General features: G+C 40.4%; 1 protein-coding gene across 2 annotated transcripts; it reads left to right on the forward strand.

The window, feature by feature from the left end:
* The first annotated feature begins 9,228 nt into the window (after positions 1-9,228).
* Positions 9,229-18,523, forward strand: LOC118386022 (Bardet-Biedl syndrome 5 protein homolog). Of its 2 annotated transcripts, none has more exons than XM_035773371.2 (11): positions 9,229-9,414; positions 11,072-11,154; positions 11,308-11,373; positions 16,232-16,281; positions 16,373-16,500; positions 16,646-16,781; positions 16,881-16,976; positions 17,109-17,171; positions 17,482-17,616; positions 17,740-17,823; positions 18,058-18,523. In XM_035773371.2, the coding sequence occupies exons 1-11, from the start codon at positions 9,353-9,355 to the stop codon at positions 18,181-18,183; spliced, it is 1,029 nt and encodes a 342-aa protein (XP_035629264.1). In that variant the 5' UTR covers positions 9,229-9,352; the 3' UTR covers positions 18,184-18,523. The 2 variants fall into 2 exon arrangements, with proteins under 2 accessions (XP_035629264.1, XP_035629265.1); XM_035773372.2 differs by lacking the exon at positions 17,109-17,171 and adding an exon at positions 17,209-17,271.
* Positions 18,524-19,145: the final 622 nt, after the last annotated feature.

The raw sequence follows: 19,145 nt of genomic DNA on the forward strand, positions 1-19,145 counted from the left end.
CTTTAAACTTCTGTCCCAGTCCGATATCCCCTGCAACGAGCCAGTGTAGCTGCATGACAGGAAGAGGGCAGTATACTGGTGCCAGTGGCTCCAGGCCCCCACTTGCGATGCCCCTGGGGTAAAAAGGGGGCGACCGACCTAGGGGTCTGTCCCCAGCGGATGAGGGGAGCAGGGCATGGCTCACACGGTGTCCGACTCTTTCCCCTCTCTCCTCTCGGGCGGAAGGCAGATTCCCTGCTCAACAAAAAGAGTCTGCCATTGTTTTGAGTCTGTGCACAGGGAAGATGGAGGGAGCCCACTCTCCTCTCCAGGGCTGCTACGGTGACTGAGTGGCCTACCTGGCTGGCATGAAAAAAAAAACATGGGAAAAGCGTCCTCCATTCGCTATTCGAGTGCATTCAGATTACGTTTATTTTTTTCCCTGCCCCTGTTCTGACGGTTGCATGCCTGGCTGATAATGGCCCATTCTAAATCAAAGCAAATATCACAGATATGATTTAGTTTATGAAAAAACAAGATTAGAATAGTCTGATGGGTGAGACTATTATCACTTGTGAATGAAAGACTAATGATCAGCGTGTGCAGTCTACTGAGGCAAGACAGAGCGCATGCATTTTCAAATCATCAATAGAGTTGCATCATGAAGCCCACATATGTTTTGATTTCTAAGACATTCTAAGGTTTGTGTCATCGATTATGTTGCCAAATAACTCTAAACTAAGCGTTTAGGACCCTGGGAACAGGGTTGACTGGCCACTATTAAAAAGAGGAGGATCCCATCTTTCTAGTGCTACTTCTCAACTCCTAAAATTAAGCACATTAATACATTTTACAACGGGAGTAGCCTAGTCTACCTGGCATATTAAAAACGTAATCACACAAAGCACTTCCTTCTTTTGCTATTCGAGTGTATATATAAAAAAAGAAACGTCCTCTCACTGTCAACTGCGACTATTTTCAACAAACTTAACATGTGTAAATATTTGTATGAACATAACAAGATTCAACAACTGAGACATAAACTGAACAAGTTCCACAGACATGTGACTAACAGAAATGGAATAATGTGTCCCTGAACAAAAGGGGTGTCAGAATCAAAAGTAACAGTCAGTATCTGGTGTGGCCACCAGCTGCATTAAGTACTGCAGTGCATCTCCTCCTTATGGATTGCACCAGATTTGCCTGTTCTTGCTGTGAGATGTTACCCCACTCCTCCACCAAGGGCTGCAGGAAGGGCACCGCAGGACGGGTACCACATGAGGGAGGAGGATGTCCTCCCTGTAACGCACAGCGTTGAGATTGCTTGCAATGACAACAAGCTCAGTCCGACGATGCTGTGACACACTGCCCCAGACGTTGACGGACCCTCCACCTCCAAATCGATCCCGCTCCAGAGTACAAGCATCGGTGTAATGCTCATTCCTTTGATGATAAACGTGAATCTGACCATCATCCTGGTGAGACAAAACCGCGATTCGACAGTGAAGAGCACTTTTTGCCAGTCCTGTCTGGTCCAGCGACGGTGGGTTTGTGCCCATAGGCGACGTTGTTGCCGGTGATGTCTGGTGAGGACCTGCCTTACAACAGGCCTACAAGCCCTGTCCAGCCTCTCTCAGCCTATTGCGGACAGTCTGAGCACTGATGGAGGGATTGTGCGGTCCTGGTGTAACTAGGGCAGTTGTTGGTGCCATCTTGTACCTGTCCCACAAGTAAGATGTTTGGATGTACCGATCCTGTGCAGGTGTTGTTACACGTGTTCAGCTGTTCGTCCTGTCTCCCTGTAGAGTTGTTTTAGGCATCTCAAAGTATGGACATGGCAATTTATTGCCCTGGCCACATCTGCAGTTTTCATGCCTCCTTGCAGCATGCCTAAGGCACATTCACACAGATGAGCAGGGACCCTGTCCATCTTTCTTTTGGTGTTTTTCAGAGTCAGTAGAACGGCGTTTTTAGTGTCCTAAGTCTTAACGACCATTCCGCAGGTGCATGTTCATTAATTATTTATGGTTCATTGAACAAGCATGGGAAACAGTGTTTGAACCCTTTACAATGAAGATCTGTGAAGTTATTTGGGTTTTGACAAATTATCTTTGAAAGACAGGGTCCTGAAAAAGGGACGTTTCTTTTTTTGCTGAGTTTAGGCGACAAATTGCATGTCTTTTGTTGCGGCCCATTCTAAATCTAAACAAATTCCACTCATATACTAGTAGGCTATATGTAAAGACAAGATTCAGTTGCGAATAGTCTGGACGGGTGGGACTGGGAATATTATCAAGTGTCACACCCTGATCTGTTTCACCTGTTCCTGTGATTGTCTCCACCCCTTCCAGGTGTCGCTTTTTCCCCAGTGAATTTATCCCTCTGTTTTCTGTCTCTCTGTGCCAGTTCGTCTTGGATGTTTCCAAGTCAACCAGCGTTTTTCCCATTCTCGTGCTTTTTGCATTCTCCTTTTCTAGTCCTTCCGGTTTTGGCACTTGCCTATTTCTGGACTTTCTGTACCCGCCTGCCTGACCATTCTGCCTGCCTTTACCACGAGCCTGTCTGCCACTCTGTACCTCCTGGACTCTGATCTGGTTTTGACCTTTTTGCCTGTCCATGACCATTCTCTTGCCTACCCCTTTGGATTAATAAACATTGTAAGACTCCAACCATCTGCCTCCCGTGTCTGCAGTTGGGTCTCGCCTTGTGCCTTGATATCAACTGCTTGTCCAATTGGGAATGAGAGAAACAGAGCGAATGCCTTTTTTGTTACTTTTCAAATCATCAATATAGTCGCATCATGCAGCCACCATAGGTTATTTGTTTTGATTTCTAAAGAAATTAAAGTTTGTTTAACAACTAAAGTTGCCAAATAACTGTATATCAAGTATATAGGACCTATTTCTTATTTATCACTTTTTATAACCGCTCAAAGCAGAATAGCCGCTCCATGTGCTCCACTCGCTCTGCAATCGCTTGGGAAAAATATCCTTTCTATTTTATTCAGCTATGTTCAACTGTATTCTTCGTTCTATAAAATAATTTTACATAATGGCACGGGAATTACAAACAAATATTGTTAAATGAGATACAGCCTAGGCTATGAGTAACCAGAGTAAGATAAGGCCAACTCAGAATATGCTAAAATCATCGTGGATAACACAATAAAGTCTGGGACTTATTTCCACGGTGGTCCTCTTAAACAAAATGGCTAGGCTGGGCAAGACTGAACACGGTTGAACACCGCATGACAGCGAGCTAATAAAAACAAAGAAGAAGAACATCTATCTCATTTCAGCTACATCGTAGGGTACATTCATATGGGGCACAGCAGACATCAAACTGTTTTTTGCTTTATTTTTAAAGCTGCCCAGAGAGGACGTCGTTTTTTAATGGGCAGAGGCAACTTATTCCACTCTGAGGATCCAGTAGACAAGAAAGTACCTTTCCCAGCATTACTCCTGAACCTGTATAAGCACACATTAGCAACACCTAACATGAGGAAAGTAATCAGTTAAATATCTGGGCGCAGAACAATAAACACTCCTGTAAACCAAACCCAGTCTAACCTGGAACACCCTAGCCCACCTTAGCCTACATGTTTTTCTAAATGGTCAAATGAATCAACTTAACTAAACTAAACATTCTGTTCTTCTTAAATACATTTTCTTCATATCATAGTGTTTCTTAAGACCTACCTGAAATAAATAATGGATTTATTGTGATGGTTTATATTCAATTATTTTATTATACTTTTTAAAATGTAGATGTTCCAAAGGAGGGCATTAGAGGATTGTATGAGTAGATGCTAAATGTGTTTATGTTAATCCATTACCATGAGCCCATTGTAACTTGCGTGACAGTTACTACTCCTTTTTGGGGGTTGCTGGTCAAAAAGTTTGAAGCACACTGAGCTAGCAAACAGATCGCTGGTTTTCTGTACAGCTATAGGATCAGGTGCAGCGCAAACATAAAATTGTAGGGAGAGAGAATTGCCCTAAATAAATATGCAGCTCCAAAAATGGTTTGGTGATCAAGAATATGAATGGTTTACTCTACAAGCTCACCAGCAATGGAGCATCAAGCAAAAATTACTAGCATAGGTCTACTGGTCATTTGGTATGTAAAAATTGCTCAAAATGTATAATTTACTTATGAAGCTTGCATTTGGAATTTGTTAAAAAAAATAATGATTACATCATCAAAATGAGTTGTAGACAAAATAATGAAAAGGGCTATCTGGTAGCCTCAATAAATAGACAAAGATTTGTAGTTGAACAAGTCATTGTCTGTGAGATTTTGTGTTATTTGACTTTTTAAAAAAACTTGTGACTAGACTTGCTCTTAGAATGCACAACTTGGACTTGCCTCAAGACTCGACCGGTTCTACTTGGGACTTGACTTGCTCTTAGAATGCACAACTTGGACTTGCCTCAAGACTCGACCGGTTCTACTTGGGACTTGACTTGCTCTTAGAATGCACAACTTGGACTTGCCTCAAGACTCGACCGGTTCTACTTGGGACTGGACTTGAGACTTGGACCTTCTGTCTTGAGAATAGCTTGTGACTTGAATAATAGTGATTTGGTCCCACCTCTGGGGGCTACGCAAGTAACCTTAAGTTACAGGAATGCAGTTCAGGCCATAATGCGCAGGAGCAGGGTCTACTGTTAGAGGAGGATACAGAAGTCTACCTCTGTCAAAGTCCAGTGCTGCACTCCCCATCCAACTTCTTACAAACCTACCAACATCCTCATGGACTCTGGTAAATGCTTCGTGTGTGTGTGTATTACTATCCTTCTGGGTAATGGAAATCCCCACAAGTCTCCACAGGGATAGTAAAACAAGGGGGGAAAAATCACATGGAGACATTTCCCAGGTTTCCATGAGGACAAAGGCCAGGGTTACAATTAAGGTTAGAATTTGGGTTGGGGTGAGGGGTTAAGGTTAGGGTAAGGGTTGGGGGTTAATCTAAATAGGATTTTGAATGGAAATCAATTATTTTAGGTCACCACAAGGATAGTAAAACGTGTATGCGACCCAAGTCATGGACTGTTCTCTCTGCTACCGCACGGCAAGCAGTACCAGAGTGCCAAGTCTAAGTCCAAAAGGCGCCTTAACAGCTTCTACCCCCAAGCCATAAGATTGTTGAACAGTTAATCAAATGGCCACCGGAGTATTTACATTGATACCCTCCCCCTTTGTTTTTACACTGCTGCTACTCGCTGTTTCTTATCTTTACCCCTACCTACATGTAGATATTATCTCGACTAACCTTTACCCCTGCACATTGACTCGGTACACCCTGTATTGGGGCAGCAGGTAGCCTAGTGTTTAGAGCGTTGGGCGGGTAAATAAGAATTTGATCTTAACAGACTTGCCTAGTTAAAAAAATATATATATATACATATGGCCTTGTTATTTTATTGTGCTACTTTATATATTTTTTTTTACATAAGTTTATTTAGTCAATATCTTCTTATCTCTATTTTCTTAAAACTACATTGATGGTTAAAGGCTTGTAAGTAAGAATTTCACAGTAAGGTTTACACCTGTTGTATTCGGGCACATGTACAATTTGAGAGTAATGCTGAGTAATGCTGCACTCTACTGGTGTGAATATGCACTGAAATAGTGGTTAGGAGGTTAGCCGTCTCTCTCTGACAACTTCTGGTGCTCTCAGTCAGTCATAGTTACGAAAAAAAATCGACCGAAACGAGGAGGGACTAGCAGACCTTGCTGTAGTTCCAAACCAGATTCTGCAGTTCGTACGGTATATTGAAGGACCAGTTCTGTACTGAAGAGATCAGCGTTTCATATTCCTTCTATATTTTGTGATTGACATTGCTCCACAAGTTGTACAGTCATCAGTTTTACCATTGTCAAAACAAATGTGTATTTCTAGTTTGTAAAGGAAGGAAATCATTCAAACCTTCAGTGGTGCATTTCAGAGAGCAGAAATGAGGTACATTTCAGTATATTTTAGATTGTAAAATCACAGCCATTGACAGTATATTTTAGAGGGTGAAATCAAAACCATTGACAGTATATTTTAGAATGTGAAATCACAACCATTGACAGTATATTTTAGAATGTGAAATCACAACCATTGACAGTATATTTTAGAGGGTGAAATCAAAACCATTGACAGTATATTTTAGAATGTGAAATCACAACCATTGACAGTATATTTTAGAATGTGAAATCACAACCATTGACAGTATATTTTAGAATGTGAAATCACAACCATTGACAGTATATTTTAGAGGGTGAAATCACAACCATTGACAGTATATTTTAGAGGGTGAAATCAAAACCATTGACAGTATATTTTAGAATGTGAAATCACAACCATTGACAGGATATTTTAGAGGGTGAAATCACAACCATTGACAGTGTATTTGAGGGGGTAAAATCACAACCATTGACAGTATATTTTAGAATGTGAAATCACAACCATTGACAGTATATTTTAGAATGTGAAATCACAACCATTGACAGTATATTTTAGAGGGTGAAATCAAAACCATTGACAGTATATTTTAGAATGTGAAATCACAACCATTGACAGGATATTTTAGAGGGTGAAATCACAACCATTGACAGTGTATTTGAGGGGGTAAAATCACAACCATTGACCGTTTATTTGAGGGGGTAAAATCACAACCATTGAGAGTGGGTTTGACTAGGTAAAAACACAACCATTGACAGTGTGTATGACATGGTCAAATCACAATCATTGACACTGTTGACTAATCACTGCTATTATGTTGTGCCTTTTTCTGAAAGAAACTATATGCACATTCAAAATGGTTATTTATTCAAACACAAAAATACAAATCTACCGTGGGTGAGTCTTAACCTCTATCACACACACACACACACACACACACACACACACACACACACACACACACACACACACACACACACACACACACACACACACACACACACACACACACACACACACACACACACACACACACACACGAGACCTCTGATTGGCAGATCTGCATAGGAGTGATGTTATCAAAGTGGATGTATGGGTACAGTCTCTCAGTAAACATGCTCAAAAGTGTTGATTTGTGTATGAGGATTCTGTGTTATGCACTATAGCCTGTTGCCATATATGTGATTGAATATTATCTGCTGTTGGCTTGTGTGGATGTATGTATGTGTTATGCAACATAGCAGACTTGAAACATTGTTAACAGTTTCAGGGCCATGGGCCTTTTTCATGATGGAAAAATACAGAATAACATGAAGACAGGAACTGTGCAATGAGTTGGGGGGGGACACATTCAGAACGTAGTGTTGCGAGAACAAACAGTCTTTTGTTAGATAACAGGAGCCAGGTGCGAGATAACGGTGTCGAGCATGAGCGCATAGATATTCTTCACAGCAACAGTTACATCTATCAACTGAAGCGCTTAGGGGGCTGGGACCAGCCTCTGCGCCAACAATCAACGATAGGCTGGGTGAGTCTAAACCACGCCCAGTCTCTACTCTGACAGGATGGCTCAGAAGCAGGAACTACTTCTGTCATCAGGGTATATTATAATATCTTTGTCAGGAAGAAGTCAGTTCTCTGTTTGCCCTGTGAGGTGGGACAGAGAGCCCGTATATACGAAAATTGCATTTACCACTTATTGCTTAGCTAATAAAAATACATAGTATACAATCGGTGACTCCGTGTCATATTTATCCTGATACCAGATTTGAATTGACGCAACTCTAACATGTGTCATGTCTTCAGAGTCCCAGAAGGACACCTCGCCTTGTCAAGCTGCAGTCTGATTCTCTGGGGTCTCCTCTGCAGAGTGAGAATGTTACAACTTCCATCTGAATACTCACCACTTCACATAGCAGTATAGTCCAGACTCCATTGTTTGGTAATAAACTCAGCTCATTATTTCTTTCTATGGACTCAGTAACCACACCTACAGAGCAGAGAGGATGGTCTCCCACATCCACCTCTCAGTTTATTTTCCTGAGCTGATCCTCTCAGAGCCCAGTACCTGGTAATATTTTGGATTCCTCTCTGGGTTGTCAGGGACCTTCATTCATGTGCCAATATATATATATATATATTTTACACTGACATTGGTCCGATGATCAGACAGAGAAGCCAGTGGTTTGCGGTGTTGGGGTCCAGAATCACAGGAGCTGAAAAAATAGTAATATCTCCGATGTACACTTTGTTGGACAATCTCTCAGTGAACTCAATGGATGAATGAACACTTTCTTGGTCCACTAGTAACGTTCTTTGTACATCATATGTATATGTGCTTATAAATCAGTTATGTATTGGAGGGTAAACGCAGGTGAACACAGTTTTTTCCATTTGCATTTCTTGCCTCCTGTCATCTTGATCATTGCTCAGCATTTACCCACCTATTCATTGATCATTGCTCAGCATTTACCCACGATGTACGCTGTGTGTAGCAGTTATGACATGCTTTGGTTTTAATTTTTTTTTTTGCCTGGTCACATACAGCTGATGTGTTTTTCATTGAAGTCCACAAACGAAGGGAAAGGGTGAAAGGAGAAGAGTGCATAGAGGCTAGAATGAATACAGCGTGGCTGTTATGAAAGTGAACTGTGTTTATGCGTGATCAGGGTTGTATTCATTCCACCAATCCTGTTGAAAAATGTTTCTTAAACGGAAGCAAATTAAACGGGGATAAAAAAAATGGCTGAATTTGTCCAATAGACACTCTTGTTTGCAACTGTTGGATTAATTATTACACCCTAGATAAGATTTGAGTATCATGTAGTAGCCTAAACCTATCAATGTTACATTGAACTGGGTGAATGGAATATGAATGACAGTCATCCAACATGCTGTACTAGAAATGTGTCCTCCCTCATCATAAACGGCACTGATCGCCACTGGTATACAACTTCTGACAAAGTATTTTGGAAAACGAGTTGGTTGGAAATGGCACATCACTGTTGATGAAAAAGCTAACTTTGAAATGAATCACCACATTTTTAGTTGACTGGTTTTAATGATACTGTTTTGTATTTGTTTTTATTCTAACATTGAATGTGGTGTTTGTTTCTTTATTTCTTTATTAATTCACTGTCAGATGAACAGGTAATGTTGCCAAATTAGCATTCTGGTTTGTAGTGCTGATGACACGTTGACCTTGAACACCATTATTATAAGCAAGGTGAACTGACTACCAAGAAGAAACGCGGTTTGCTTTTCTATTATGTCCCTTGTGCTTACCGTAGTAATGTTGCCAGGGCAACAGGGATTGGGAACGAGGAAGACGCGTAATCTTTGGCTGGCCATCTTGTCTGGAGAAGATTAGTAATAATGATTTAAATAAATTAGCTAGCTACCTGTTGTTGTTCTAATATCATGGCGTCTATGTTGGATGTTCTCTGGGAGGATAGAGATGTAAGATTCGATATAACCGCACAGTAAGTTATTTAATTGCTCACCGGCAATGCTAAGTTAGCATGAAGTTATGCAGCAGCAGAGTGCAAAGCAAAGGGGGACCTAGCCGTAGCCGTTTGATAGCTGGCTAGATTTCTGCTTTTCAACGCTGTTGTATTTACATACACTAGCGTTTATTCCTATTGTATTGTCCTGCAAAAAAATAGTCCACGGGAAGCCTGAAGTTAAATGAAATGTACATTTACTGTGCCGGTGGGCAGGACAGTTAGTTATGATGACGGGGGGATTTGAGACAAAATATGTGGTCCTTCTGTGGCTCAGTTGGTAGAGCATGGCGCTTGTAACGCCAGGGTAGTGGGTTCGATTCCCGGGACCACCCATACGTAGAATGTATGCACACATGACTGTAAGTCGCTTTGGATAAAAGCGTCAGCTAAATGGCATATATTATTATTATTATTATTATTATTATTATTAAATATCTCAAGGAAATCCTTATCATATAGGAAGAGGCGAAGCAAGAGATTTTACTCGGCCCAAAATCTGTCCATGAAAAATAAGCCCACGAAGTGAGAGACTGTCGAATTTGGTCAACAAAAAATGTAATTGCTAATTTGCTACATGAGGCTTATTTGATCATTTATTCTTTCATAATGGTTACGTTGTTAGGAATGGACTGATATAAGTGGGTGCACGTGCCATTTCGGCAAATTACCACTAAATTATTTTATATTGGAGTTGTGCCTGTTGTCATATGTTAGAAGATGGAGGACTCCTCGTGGATATAACCCGTTTTAGCATTGCTATTGAGGGCTTCCACCATTTTTAAATAATGAACTGGGTAGGGATTCCTGAGTTGGAAGCAATCAGCCAATGAGGAAGAAGAAAATGGAGATACAAAGATGAGTCCTCTTATCAATATTTATGGCCTGTTGTTCACACGTGTATCTGCTCTCTCATTGACTTCAATGGTCCCACCTGATCTCGTCTCTTCCTGCCTGGCTTCCATCATTGAGGACATGCATTTCCATTGTTAGAGCAGTCATGCTAATATCTTAATATAATAGAGGATCTTTAGTATTATTAAACATACTCACCAAATTTGTTGTAGACCCACTCCCTCTCTGCTTACCTCATGTCAAAATAAAAGTCCCCCACAAATGATTCCTTTTTTTGTGCACATGGGGCGGCAGGTAGCCTAGTGGTTGCTAGATCGAATCCCTGAGCCGACAAGGTACAAATGTGTTGTTCTGCCCCTGAACAAGGCAGTTAACCCACTGTTCTTAGGCTGCCATTGTAAATAACAATTTGTTCTTAACTGAGTTAAATAAAAATGGCAGAAATAACTTTTATTTTGACGAGGGAAGCAGAGAGGAAGTGGATCTATAACGTTTGGGAAGTCTGTTTAAAAATACGTTCCTTTAGATATTTTGTCTCTAATTACCCTCGTCATAATTACCAACCGTCCTGCCCACTGGCACAATAAGTTGAAATTGAATGTTATTTAACTTCTGGCTTCCCGCTGACTGTTTTTGTGCAGCCAAATACAATGGGAGCAACGCTAGTATATGTAAATACACTCACGTTACTAAAAGCAGCTACTGGCTAGAATTAATCTGGTTTACATTAGCTGGCTTACATAGGAAAACACTGACTAGCTACAACTGTTTTTATTTACAGGCAAATGAAAACGCGACCTGGCGAGGTCTTGATAGACTGCCTTGATTCCATTGAAGACACCAAAGGAAACAATGGGGATCGAGGTAAAGTAAATGTAGCATGTCTATCCCACTACTGACACCAATGTAGCAATTGAGGGGGAGGGGTAAACAGCCAGATAATGTGGGACTTGAACCAGCAACCATGTGGTTATGGGCGTTTGCACTAATTATACAATGCTTACTCCTTACTTGCAGGGAGGCTCCTGGTAACAAATCTGAGGATCATCTGGCATTCTTTGGCTCTGCCAAGAGTCAATTTGTGTGAGTAGACCTAGCTAGCTATGTACATGTATTTATCTTTCCTTGACATGGCTAGAGGAGCAACCACCCTGCAAAGGGAAAATATTAATTATTCTCATCTCAATTCATTTAGCCTGCTTTTGGATTATGTTAGTACTACAGTGGGCCACAAAGATTCTGTGCCTTTTGAGAAGTATAACTTGGTAATCTCAAGAAGTTTTAAATACAATTACTTTAGGAAGTGCCAAATAAAGTAACAGGTTTGACCATAGGGGATTTCTTCTTAAATGAGACATAAATCCCCTTCTGACAGGGGGAATGGAAGCTTGTTGGGTGCAACAGGGGTGGAAATTTCATGCAACCTTAACAAAACATGTTTTATTGTTAAAACATTTCTAGCCTGTCTATCTATGGGTAACAGGGTTGACGTGCTATGCCCGACCCACTCATGTTCCACCAGAAAATAGACAAAAAGAGTAGAACCAGCTAACCTTCTTTTACCTTCTTGTTCTCAACTTGCCTACCTGGTTAAATAAAGGTTAAATAAAATTTAAAAAAATATGATTTGACTATTACAGTTGAAGTCGGAAGTTTACATTTAAAAACATAAAAATGATTTCACCTTTATTTAACCAGGTAGGCTAGTTGAGAACAAGTTCTCATTTACAACTGCGACCTAGATAAAGCAAAACAGTGCGACATAAACAACAACGCAGAGTTACACATAGTATAAACAAGCGTACAGTCAATAACACAATAGAATATATATATATATATATATATATATATATATATAATACATCACAATAGAATATATGTGTGTATATATACATATTTTTATTTTTTTACCTTTATTTTACTAGGCAAGTCAGTTAAGAACAAATTCTTATTTCTTATATATGTATATATGTGTTATATATATGTTTTAAAGTCTATATACAGTGTGTGCAAATGGAAGAGGTAAGGCAATAAATAGGCCATAGTAGCGAAGTAATTACAATTAAGCAAATTAACACGGGGGTGATAGATGTGCAGATGATGATGTGCAAGTAGAAATACTGGTGTGCAAAAGAGCAGAAAAGTAAATAAAAACAATATGGGGATGAGGTAGGTAGATTAGAGGGGTATTTACAGATGGGCTATCTACAGCTGCAGCGATTGGTTAGCTGCTCAGATAGCTGATGTTTAAAGTTAGTGAGGGAAATATAAGTCTCCAGCTTCAGCGATTTATTTTTCAATTCGTTCCAGTCATTGGCAGCAGAGAACTGGAAGGAAAGGTGACCAAAGGAGGTGTTTGACTTAAATGTAAATGTAAATGTGTTTGCTTTGGGGATGACCAGTGAGATATACCTGCTGGAGCGTGTGCTACGGGTGGGTGTTGTTATCGTGATCAGTGAGATGAGATAAGGCGGAGCTTTACCTAGCAAAGACTTATAGACCTGGAGCCAGTGAGTCTGGTGACTAATACGTAGCAAGTGCCAGCCAGCTAGAGCATACAGGTCGCAGTCGTGGGTGGTATATGGGGCTTTGGTGACAAAACAGATGGCATTGTGATAGACTGCATCCAGTTTGCTGAGTAGAGTGTTGGAGGCTATTTTGTAAATGACATCGCCGAAGTCGAGGATCGGTAGGATAGTCCATTTTACTCGGGTATGTTTGGCAGCGTGGGTGAAGTAGGCTTTGATGCGAAATAGAAAGCTGATTCTAGATTTAATTTTGGATTGGAGATGTTTAATGTGAGTCTGGAAGGAGAGTTTACAGACTAGCCAGACGCCTAGGTATTTGAACCGTCCACAGTAGTGATGCTAGTTGGGCGGGCGGGTGCGGGCAGTGAACGGTTGAAAAGTATGCATTTAGTTTTGCTAGCGTTTGAGAGCAGTTGGAGGCCATGGAAGGAGTGTTGTATGGCATTGAAGCACGCTTGGAGGTTTGTTAACAGAGTGTCCAAAGAAGGGCCAGATGTATACAGAATGGTGTCGTCTGCGTAGAGGTGTATCAGGGAATTACTCGCAGCAAGAGCGACATCGTTGATATATACAGAGATAAGAGTCGGCCCGAGAATTTAACCCTGTGGTACCCCCATAGAGACTGCCAGAGGTCCGGACAACAGGCCCTCCGATTTGACACACTGAACTCTGTCTGAGAAGTAGTTGGTGAACCAGGCGAAGCAGTCATTTGAGAAACCATGGCTGTTGAGTCTGCCGATAAGAATACGGTGATTGACAGAGTCGAAAGCCTTGGCCAGGTCGATGAAGATGGCTGCACAGTACAATCTTTTATCGATGGCGGTTATGATATCATTTAGTACCTTGAGCGTTGCTGAGGTGCATCTGTGACCAGCTCGGAAACCGGATTGCACAGCGGAGAAGGTACGGTGGGATTTGAAATGGTCAGTGATCTGTTTGTTAACTTGGCTTTCGAAGACTTTAGAAAGGCAGGGCAGGATGGATATAGGTCTATAACAGTTTGGGTCTACAGTGTCACCCCCTTTGAAGAGGGGGATGACCGTGGCAGCTTTCCAATCTTTGGGGATCTCAGACGATACGAAAGAGAGGTTGAACAGACTGATAATAGGAGTTGCAACAATGGCGGCGGATCATGTTAGAAAGAGAGGGTCTAGATTGTCTAACTCAACTGATTTGTACTGGTCCAGGTTTTGCAGCTTTTTCAGAACATCTGCTATCTGGATTTTGGTGAAGGAGAAGCTGGGGAGGCTCGGGCAAGTAGCTGTGGTGGGTGCAGAGCTGTTGTTGGCCGGGGTTGGGGTAGCCAAGAGGAAAGCATGGCCAGCCGTAGAGAAATGCTTATTGAAATTCTCGATTATCGTGGATTTATCGGTGTTGACAGTGTTACTTAGCCTCAGTGCAGTGGGCAGCTGGGAGGAGGTGCTCTTGTTCTCCATGGACTTTACGATGTCCCAAAACTTTTTGGAGTTAGAGCTACAGGATGCAAATTTCTGTTTGATAAAGCTAACCTTTGGCTTTCCTGACTGACATACACTTAGGTTGGAGTCATTAAAACTCGCTTTTCAACTACTCCACAAATTTTTGTTAACAAACCATAGTTTTGGCAAGTCGGTTAGGACATCTACTTTGTGCATGACACAAGTCATTTTTCCAACAATTGTTTACACAGATTATTTCACTTATAATTCACTATATCACAATTCCAGTGGGTCAGAAGTTCAGTTCAGAAGCAATTTCCAAATGTCTGAAGGTACCACCTTAATCTGTACAAACAATAGTACGCAAGTATAAACACCATGGGACCACGCAGCCGTCATATTGCTCAGGAAGGAGATGTGTTCTGTCTCCTAGAGATGAACGTACTTTGGTGCGAAAAGTGCAAATCAATCCCAGAACAACAGCAAAGGACCCTGTGAAGATGCTGGAGGAAACAGGTACAAATGTATCTATATCCACAGTAAAACGAGTCCTATATTGACATAAACTAAAAGTCCGCTCAGCAAGGAAGAAGACACTGCTCCAAAACCACCATTAAAATAAAGCCAGACTACGGGTTACAACTGCACTTGGGGTTTGTGGTTTTTGGAGAAATGTCCTCGGGTCTGATGAAACAAAAATAGAACTGTTTGGTCATAATGACCATCATTATGTTTGGAGGAAAAAGGGAGATGCTTGCAAGCCGAAGAACACCATCCCAACCATGAAGCACAGGGGTGGCAGCATCATGTTGTGGGAGTGCTTTGCTGCAGGAGGGACTGGTGCACTTCACAAAATAGATGGCCTCATGAGGCAGGAAAATATTTGGATATATTGAAGCAGCATCTCAAGACATCAGTCAGGAAGTTAAAGCTTGGTCGCAAATAGGTCTTCCAAATGGTCAATGACCCCAAGCATACTTCCAAAGTTGTGTCAAAATGGCTTAAGGACAGCAATGTCAAGGTATTAGAGTGGCCATCACAAAGGCCTGACCTTAATCCTATAGAAAATGTGTGGTCAGAACTGAAAAGGTGTGTGCGAGCAAGGAGGCCTACAAACCTGACTCGGTTACACCAGCTCTGTCAGGATGAATGGGACAAAATTCACCCAATTTATTGTGGGAAGCTTGTGGAAGGCTACCCAAAACGTTTGACCCAAGTTTAACCATTTAAAGGCAATGCTACCAAATACTAATTGAGTGTATGTAAACTTCTGACCCACTGGGAATGTGATGAAAGAAATAAAAGCTGAAATAAATCATTATCTCTACTATTATTCTAACATTTCACATTCTTAAAATAAAGTGGTGATCCTAACTGACATAAGACAGGGAATGTTTATGACGATTACATTTCAGGAATTGTGGAAAAACTGAGTTTAAATGTATTTGGCTACGGTGTATGTAATCTTCCAACTTCAACTGTATATGTCCAATGTTTCGTTAGGAAAAAATATTTTTTAAGGAATAGTTTCACCATATTAAAACGAGAGTTCATGTCACATAGCAGGGTTGACCTTAATTAAAATGAGCGACCGATGTAAATTAATCACTTTAAATCAATAATAATCTTCAGAAATGAGTATGTCAAGGCAACAAAAATAACTAGGGCATTACAGTGATGGTGAAAACTTTGAGAGATGTTGAGGTTAAGTGGATTAAAATCTTCATAGAAGTCGCAGAGGGTGCACCGTGTGCAGAGGGATGTCAAGATGCTTAATTTTGGCACTTTAGCAAGTCTCAGATTTATTGAAATCTCCATATGGTCTATATTAAAGGGCACTTCATTTAATATAACCCGCTTCTAAAATTCTATATTGGTGCACAATTTCAACTTAAAACATCAAAACATAAAAGGCACTATTTTTGTGGAACAACCCAGCTTGTATGGTTTCTCTAAAAAAAAAAATTAGTGACATTCATCTTCTTTGTTTCATAGCTGTTGGATACAATTCCATTATTAACATCACAACAAGGACAGCTAACTCTGTACGTATACTGTATTGGACTGTCTATCAATTTACTTTATGGGTAGATTTGCCTAGATGTCACCATTTATACTAAGACTGTTCTTTTTCAGAAATTGAGAGGCCAGACTGAAGCACTGTATATCTTGACAAAGTCTAACAATACAAGATTCGAGTTCATTTTCACCAATGTGGTTCCAGGGAGTCCGAGACTATTTACATCTGTCATTGCTGTTCACAGGTATTTATACATAGAAAACATGAAATTACCCTTGTGGAAGTTGTTACACTTTTCCAGATTATGTTATGAGATAGGATTCAGTCAAGTCACTGCTGAGTTGAATGGAATGTCTCGTCAACTAATTGTCCATATCCCTCTGCTCCAGGGCTTATGAGACCTCTAAAATGTACCGTGACCTGAAGCTGAGAGGAGCTCTTATTCAAAATAAACAATTGAGGCTTTTGCCTCGAGAGGAAGTGTATGACAAAATCAACGGGGTGTGGAATTTATCCAGTGACCAGGTACACATCAACTAGCTAATCCTTCAGGAAGTATTTCAAATAAAAACGTGTTTCATGCTCTTTCAATAAAATGTTCTGTTCTGAATCGTATATTTGTAGGGTAATCTAGGGACCTTTTTCATCACCAATGTTCGGATCGTGTGGCATGCCAATATGAACGAGAGCTTCAACGTCAGCATTCCCTATCTTCAAATTGTAAGTGGCGTAAAACAAAAATAAGTAACAAAACAAATTTGCTGTCATGTCCAGCCTCACAAATTGACAACGCCTTTTAGGGTATTGAAAGTGATCATCTATTTTCCTTATTGTCACCTCTCTTCCCCGTAGCGTTCCATCAGAATAAGAGACTCAAAGTTTGGCCTAGCTTTGGTGATAGAAAGCTCTCAGCAGGTAATTGTGATCATTATTGTCACTTTCTTTCCCAAAGAGTTCCATCAGAGTAAGAGACTCAAAGTTTGGTCTGGCTTTGGTGATAGAAAGCTTTCATCAGGTAATTGTGATCATTTGAGATGTATCCGATCTAGTATTTGACTTATTGTGTACCATAGAATTACATATAGAACTAGTCATTTAATAGGATATGTAGAATATCTGTGCTGTAGTATCAGCTTTAAAACATGACATAGAATACAGAGCGAAGAACTTGTCTCTTGCATGCCATTGACATACTCCTGAGTACATATGTCGTCTTTGTTTGTAGACTGGAGGATATGTGCTTGGATTTAAGATCGACCCAATGGATAAGCTTCAAGATGCAGTTAAAGAGATCAACTCGCTGCACAAAGTCTACTCTGCCAACCCCATCTTTGGAGTGGACTATGAGATGGAGGAAAAGGTACTCCTATATTATAAAAGTGACCCACATATTGATGAAAATATCACAATTAATGCAGTTCGATGTGTAATGGCTTTGCCATGTTTCAACAAGAAGTATTCTCTCTCCCAACAATGATTCCAGCCTCAGCCATTGGAGGAGCTGACAGTGGACCAGCCCCCCGATGATGTGGAAATTGAGCCCGATGAGCAGACTGATGCTTTCACTGTGAGTGTGCTTATCCAAACTGTCAAATCCCTTTGGGAGTCTGATTTGTTTTCACAATCTGAAAATAGCAGGTTGTTAAAATCATGTTACACAACATACTGCAAACATGACTTTGGTGTTGCCTAGTGCTATCATGTTTATACAGACTGAGGTGTACTTTGTAAGATGGCTTAAACACTTAACCTCCTATTTAATGCCATTGTGATAACTGATTTATATTTGTTTGCTTTCAAGGCTTACTTTGCTGATGGCAATAAGCAACAAGACCGGGAACCTATGTTTTCTGAGGAGCTGGGAATTGCAGTTGAAAAATTGAAGGAGGGGTTCACACTTCAAGGACTCTGGGAAGTCATGGGCTGAAGCATGAACACTGATAGGCGAGTTAGATTAACCTAGTTCCTGAAATCCTCCCTTTCAAATGGCACAATTGACACTACTGTTTTTTAGAACCATTTGTAAATGTACAATGTATTTTGTCCATTGAAAGGTCTTGATGTATATAATAAAGATGTAGACCTGGTCCGTGTATGAGTAACGTGCATTTTAAGAAAGATTTCTAAATAAAAATAATTCTATATAACAGTGTAGTTTTGGTGTTAATGTTTATATGTATAATTTAAGTAGATATTGCAAATGTTAATCATTGAATTTTGAATTGTATTTTTTAGATTGAAGAAATAAAGTATTTCAGTATATTATACATTTGGTCTGACCTTTCTTAGTTGTGACAATGTCTTCTTAAATGTGTTTTTGAAATTAGTCATTTTGTTCTGTGTACAATGATCTACAGGATATTTACAAGTGTGCCAGAGGAGCTTTAGTATTTTACAAATGGTTCACGAGGACAGACTGTCCCTGTTGTAGCTGCAGCTGCTCATTAACCCTTCCTACGAGGACGGTCAGTCCCTTGGAAAAAAACATGCTCAATGAGTCACACAAATGAATCACCAAAGATTTTCAGGACTAAAAGCGATCATATTAATTTCTATCAAAGATGTGATTACAGCGTCAGAGGACTTTAAAGTCCACTTCATCTTTATTTTCAGTTTTACATACTTTTAATGATACAATAACTGATTATACATCAAGGATTTGTCATAAGTGATAAACGGGCGAACCCTTTTGATCTAGGATGTTCTTTCCTAAAACGTGACGTGAATATGAAGATTTCATCACTACGTAAAACTACACCGGTCACTGTTACACATGTTGTGTCTAGTCCTATGACATTACTAACAGCTAACTATCACAGTGACAAAAGTGCACAGTTGTTCCTTTCACTCTGTGACAGCTGTGTGAAACAGACTGCTTTCTGATTTGGC

This window comes from Oncorhynchus keta, chromosome 7 (assembly GCF_023373465.1).
Source record: "Oncorhynchus keta strain PuntledgeMale-10-30-2019 chromosome 7, Oket_V2, whole genome shotgun sequence".
In the NCBI taxonomy this organism is placed as follows: domain Eukaryota; kingdom Metazoa; phylum Chordata; class Actinopteri; order Salmoniformes; family Salmonidae; genus Oncorhynchus; species Oncorhynchus keta.